At 53.0% G+C, this 6,100-nt stretch overlaps 1 protein-coding gene across 4 annotated transcripts; it reads left to right on the top strand.

Moving 5' to 3' along the window:
• Nucleotides 1–648: 648 nt before the first annotated feature.
• Nucleotides 649–5,464, top strand: SSTR1 (somatostatin receptor 1). 4 transcript variants are annotated; one of them, XR_003913121.1, is made up of 2 exons: nucleotides 649–1,108; nucleotides 3,368–5,464. XR_003913121.1 is itself a non-coding variant. In XM_029951350.1 (2 exons), exon 2 carries the CDS (start codon nucleotides 1,975–1,977, stop codon nucleotides 3,040–3,042), a length of 1,068 nt encoding a protein of 355 aa, XP_029807210.1. In that variant the 5' UTR covers nucleotides 649–1,108; nucleotides 1,908–1,974; the 3' UTR covers nucleotides 3,043–5,464. The 4 variants fall into 4 exon arrangements, 3 of the variants coding, with proteins under 3 accessions (XP_029807210.1, XP_029807209.1, XP_029807208.1); XM_029951350.1 differs by having other exon boundaries at nucleotides 1,908–5,464; XM_029951349.1 differs by lacking the exon at nucleotides 649–1,108 and adding an exon at nucleotides 1,222–3,101.
• Nucleotides 5,465–6,100: the final 636 nt, after the last annotated feature.

The following is a 6,100-nucleotide window of genomic DNA, read 5'->3' as shown; positions in this document are numbered from 1 at the left end:
TGGCAGGGAAAGGAGAGACCCACTGCTCCGTGGTTGGGAGGCAGGAGGAACTAACAAGAAATAGGAGACAATGCTAAAGTTGAAAGAGGGGCAGCCCTAGGCTACTACAGGTCAGTCTTCCAGGGAACAGGGGCGTTTCAGAGAAAGACTTGATGGGGTTTTGAAAAGGGATAGGAGAGGAGAGCTGGATGGAGTGATTCTTCCTTGGACTGGAACAAGCAAAAACCAAAGGGAGCCCAGGCTAGGGATGCTGGGAAGTCGGAAAGGTAGTTAAAAATCATGGTAACTGAACATTCATTCTCTTCCACAGAAACCATTCAATCCCTAAAGGAGGCAAGGGAGCTTTAGGCGTGCCTACATCAATTTCTGTCTCTTAAAAGTTTCGGAACTAGAACAGGGCCACACGTCCAGGGCCTCAGAAAAGGCTGAAATCCTAGTAATTCACAGAAAGACTCGAAGGTCTTCCTGCCAGTCCGTGGACTTGGTGACAGGTCTGGTCACCTGCACAGCGGACCCCGAGTGGGTTTAGAGGAGTTGGCATCCTCGCTCTCCCAGGCCTTTCCACTCTCCTCCCCCGGGGCCCGCCAACTCTCCCGGGTACAAAGTACAGCAGGGACGCAGGCGGAGCCTTTCCAAGCGGCGCAGCCATATCTTTCTCCAGTGAACACCTAGATGGATTTCCAATACAGCGCCTGGCACGTTCGAGAGGGAGCCTCAGGCTCCTTCCGAGCTCCCAGCCGCGCGTCCTCCTTTCTGCAGTCTATATTTGTCTGGGAGACGCAGGGGGCTCTGGGCACCCAAAGCTTTATTAAGAGATTCGCAACGCTTTACTCAGGCCCCTAAATCGCTCCCGCCTGCGAAGAGCAGCTTGCGGTGCTGTAACGCAGAAGCTCCTAATGCACAGTTTTTGTCCTTCCTCCTCCTAACACGGATCAGGGTCAGTTTCAGCGACTCTGAGAGTATCTGCGTGGGCGCCTGTGCTGGGGTCCCGCCCAAAGAAAGGAGTTGGACCTCGCGAAGGACGTCACCGTGCTACCAGACCGCACAGGCACTTTAGGAGCTTTTGCACGGGCCATCTACGCGTCGGTCTGGAGGTAGCGCGCCCTGGGTAAGAGCGACTGAGAGCTTCCGCGGCGGGTCTTCAGGGGTAGGGCTAAGCGGGGGCAGGACGTGGGGGGTCAGGGCCCCGGACGATTGGACGGGAATGGAGTTGGGGGTCTCGCAGGACGGGCAGCAACTGAGGGAAACTGAGATGAACTCAGGCTTGGGGTCCGCTTCATTGGATAGGAGCCGGGATGGGACAGATCCTACACCTTTGGTTCCCACCCACCTTCCAGGCGGAGAAACTCCCCAGTTCCCCCTGAGGGATGGGTAAAGGGTATTGCAAGGGACCCCCCTGGAAGCAGCTGCTCTAGTTGATCCGAGCACCGGACTGGGAAGGGAAAAAATTGGGCGAGGGGTGGTAAGCTACCTATATCGCCTTCCTCCCTCTTTATCTCCGTCACCCCTCCCTTCTCGTAGCTGCTGACGCGCAGGTGGTGCCTATTAATCATTCACCAGTCCAGAGCCGCGCCACTTAATGGCTGTGCGGCGCGGGGCTCCAGCCTCCCGGTCTCCCCTCTCCAAGCTCGCGTGTGCCCAGGCGCCCCGGAGCGGGCTAGCGGGTGCGCGCAGGCAGCCGCTAGGCAATGCGCCCCGCGGGCTCCGGTCGGAGCCAAGCTCCCCTTAGCCGCTGCGTGCTACCCCAGGTGCCCGGCAGCAGTGAGCTGCGGGCCGGCGGGCAGGGTGCCGAGTGAGAGCGCAAGCGGCGGGGGCGCAGGGAGAGCGCTCCAGCCCCAACAGCCCCACCGGCCCCCATTAGCTGAAATGTTCCCCAATGGCACTGCCTCCTCTCCTTCCTCTCCTAGCCCCAGCCCGGGCAGCTGCGGCGAAGGCGGCGGCAGCAGGGGCCCAGGGGCCGGCGCTGCGGGCGGCATGGAGGAGCCGGGGCGGAATGCGTCCCAGAACGGGACCTTGAGCGAGGGCCAGGGCAGCGCCATCCTCATCTCTTTTATCTACTCCGTGGTGTGCCTGGTGGGGCTGTGTGGTAACTCCATGGTCATCTACGTGATCCTGCGCTACGCCAAAATGAAGACGGCAACCAACATCTACATCCTGAACCTGGCCATCGCCGATGAGCTGCTCATGCTCAGTGTGCCATTCCTGGTCACCTCCACGTTGCTTCACCACTGGCCCTTCGGTGCACTGCTCTGCCGCCTCGTGCTCAGCGTGGACGCAGTCAACATGTTCACCAGCATCTACTGTCTGACTGTCCTTAGCGTGGACCGGTACGTGGCCGTGGTGCACCCCATCAAGGCAGCACGCTACCGCCGGCCCACCGTGGCCAAGGTGGTGAATCTGGGCGTGTGGGTGCTATCGCTACTTGTCATTCTGCCCATCGTGGTCTTCTCGCGCACGGCGGCCAACAGTGATGGCACGGTGGCCTGCAACATGCTCATGCCTGAGCCCGCGCAGCGCTGGCTAGTGGGCTTCGTGTTGTACACATTTCTCATGGGCTTCTTGCTGCCCGTCGGGGCCATCTGTCTGTGCTACGTGCTCATCATCGCCAAAATGCGCATGGTGGCCCTCAAGGCCGGCTGGCAGCAGCGCAAGCGCTCGGAGCGCAAGATCACCCTGATGGTGATGATGGTGGTGATGGTGTTTGTCATCTGCTGGATGCCTTTCTATGTAGTGCAGCTGGTCAACGTGTTTGCAGAGCAGGACGACGCCACGGTTAGCCAGCTGTCGGTCATCCTCGGCTACGCCAACAGCTGCGCCAATCCCATCCTCTATGGCTTCCTTTCGGACAACTTCAAGCGCTCTTTCCAGCGCATCCTGTGCCTCAGCTGGATGGACAACGCCGCCGAGGAGCCGGTCGACTACTATGCCACGGCCCTCAAGAGCCGCGCTTACAGCGTGGAGGACTTCCAGCCGGAGAACCTGGAGTCCGGAGGCGGTGTCTTCCGTAACGGCACCTGTACGTCTCGGATCACGACTCTCTGAGCCTTGGCCACGCTAGGGCCCTGCGCCACGGGAAGAGGAAGATGAGGAAGGGCGGCCGGGTGCGAGAGGTGACAGTATCCCCGCCGTCTGGGTGCGGTGGGGCAGAGTGGGGCTACGACACTGTATGCGCGTGGGGTGGAGAGACCTGGGAGAGTCGCGCGACAAAGTTGGAATTGGGCACTTGGCTTATAAATTGGGAAGGCTGGTGCGCCCCTTTCTCCTCTGTCTGCTCCTTTCGCTCCTTCCTACACTGAGCTTGCACTTCTGCGCCCCTCTATGCTCCCCACTCTGTAACTTCGATCTTTCCTTCCGCCCCGTCCTGCAGGTGCAGATCATGAACTCATAAACGTCGCCAACTCTGCCTGACCCTCAGCCCGGCCAGCCGCTATTTTTGTTTAAGCTGAGCCACGTTACCGCCACGGGTTTCCCACGGGTTGAGTCCCCAGCTCGCCCTCAGCCCCGCCCTGCCGCGCCCCTCCGCAAGCCGGGTTCCTCCTGGTGCCCCTAGCGGAGTGTGGAGAATCACCGCTCTCCGTTTGCGCAGCCCCGTCTGAAGGCAAGTAGGACTCGAGAATGAACTAGGCAGCAGGTCTTTTTCTTCTACTCTCGGGTGAAGTTGCGTCCTTCCCGAACCCCTTTGGCACTCCCACTCCTCCCAGGGCGGAGCCAGGTGCTCAGTCAAATCGGTCTCGAGCTTCGAACGCCGGGCATTCTGTAGTTCCCATCCAGGCCCCACTTGAAGCAAAAAGGAACTGAGGACAAGCGACCAGGAGTTTTTAGAAGATTCCAGGGTTTGGCGGGGAAGGGGTTGTAATGGAAACCGCCCTCTTTCCCGGCTCACAACCGGCGCTTTTGATTTCGAAGACCAAGTGCCCGGCACTCCCTGGACGTTGCTGGTCTGCGCACTTTCTGCGAGGCCGCCCGGGAGTCAAGGCTGCTGCGGCTACACTAGGATTTCTCCCTCCCTAAGCTTCTGGAGGTGCAGATATAACAGTCTGCATCCGCAAACTCTTGTTTCCTGCCCGGGTTTCTGTCGGAGACCAGGCACCGGGGCGAGGACCTCGGTGGCGCCTTCTGAGCCTTGGCCACTCCCCACCGGGATGCTGCCGCCGCAGGCTAAAGAGTGAGGCCAGCCCGGCCCCTGAAGGTTGCTGCCTTTCAAGCGGTGCCTAAGAAGTTATTTTCTCGATTAACATATTTATTTATTTATTTATTTGTGGTGTTTGAAAATGTGTCTCTGCTTTGCTTTTCTCTACTTGCCTAGTCCGGGGCCTTTTCTTCAGGACACTGGGGGTGGGGCTGGAGATGACAGTGGGGGAAGGTCTCTCCCCAAGGCCCCCTCAAAACCTGTCCTCTTTGTTGGGCCCTCTTTTCTTATCCTTCTATATTTTGCTTGTGTTCAGTGAAGTTTGGAGATTCTTTTATACTTTTCTTACTAGTCTCTTGTTTGTTTTATAATAATCATCATGGTAGTAAATAAATGGTCAGTGGCTTAGCCTCCTCCCATGCAGAGTGGAATGTCCTGAGTTCCTTTCAACATCACCCTATATATGACTTTATCTCTTTTTTTTTTTTAACATATGATGTTTATTTATCTTGCTCCATTGTCATGAGTCCTTGGAAGAATTGCCAACTACAGCCACCAGCTGTGAGAGCAGTGAGGCTGCCAGGGGCACTTTCAGACCTGGGTGTTCAAGTGGCACTCAGGTCTGGAGCTGAGAAATCTGATTCAGACAGACTTTAATCAGTGTTCAGAATGTCCCTGGTTATGCCGCTGCGTCTTCTAGGTTCCAGCATAGGTGATTCTAGCATACATTCTGGTTAATATTGTCCCTTCTTTTGAACACATTGAAAGTAGAGTAATTTGTCTCTGTGTTTAATCTTACCAACTACATTGGAAGCCTGAGCAGAGCAAGGACCAATAGTTTTACTTCTTTGTATTTCCTGTATTGCTTTGGTATGCTGGCATGTACATAGTAGGCACTAAATACATGTTTGTTGGTTGATTGTTTAAGTAAGCTGGAGTGTGTTACAGCCATTGGGCGATACTAAATCTGGGGCTGTTATGGACATGATACACAATGGTTGAAATCACTAGGGAAAAAAGTTGTTTTGTGTAATACTTGCTTCAAGAACATTGTGCTTTCCTGAAAGCAGTAACAAGGAGTTAACATGTCTCTAATGTTTTGTTTAAACTAATGAACAAATGTATGCTTTTGGTTATACATCAAAAGTTTAGATCTGTCCCTTAATAATATATATTATTACTCCTTTGGAAAATAGATTTTTAATGGTTAAGAACAATGAAATTTACAAATCTAAATCTTGATCATTATCCTCTGTAGAGGATACAAATCTAGTGCTCTTAACATGTTACCATTGTAATATTAATGAAATAAACAAATGTATCATGTTGTTGCAAGTTGTCTGACTTTGCCATTTTAATTTTACCGTTTCAAGGTATTACTTAAAAACACATTACATGAGCTTGGTTGCTTTATGTTTCACTTAGATTTTAAGAGGAAAGGTTTCAGATTGTTTTTGGGAATTTTACCAAGATTGGGGTTATACTTTGAATTTGTTTTTAAAGAAAAGTCTGTTAGTTCAGAAAAAGAGGAAAAACAACTTTGAGTCATTATGAATAAGAAGCAGTGTAGTGGCCTATAGTCTCTATGGTTTGCTCTTGTCCCCAAACTAACTAGATGATACCTCAGCCTTTGCCAGATTAAATTACTGTCTGCCGTCACTTATGACCTCAGACTTTGTTGTGAGCAAAGTAATTGCTGACTTACATCCCAGGAAAAGATAATGGGGAAAAGGGTGTGTGTGTGTGTGTGTGTGTGTGTGTGTGTGTGTGTGTGTGTGAGAGAGAGAGAGAGAGAGAGAGAGAGAGGGATTGCCTAAAGGTGTTCCAGAGGAAGTGGGCAAAATAAATAGAAAAATCAGATTTCAACATAAGAGTCATAGTTTATGCTTTGTTCAATGATGGCCTTTCTATCCCTAGAAGAATTTAAGAAGATACTAGAGGAATTTTTTTAAAAGACTTTATTTTTCAGAG

Source organism: Suricata suricatta, chromosome 9, assembly GCF_006229205.1.
Source record: "Suricata suricatta isolate VVHF042 chromosome 9, meerkat_22Aug2017_6uvM2_HiC, whole genome shotgun sequence".
NCBI classification, from domain to species: Eukaryota; Metazoa; Chordata; class Mammalia; order Carnivora; family Herpestidae; genus Suricata; species Suricata suricatta.
This window is presented reverse-complemented; position numbering and strand designations above follow the sequence as displayed.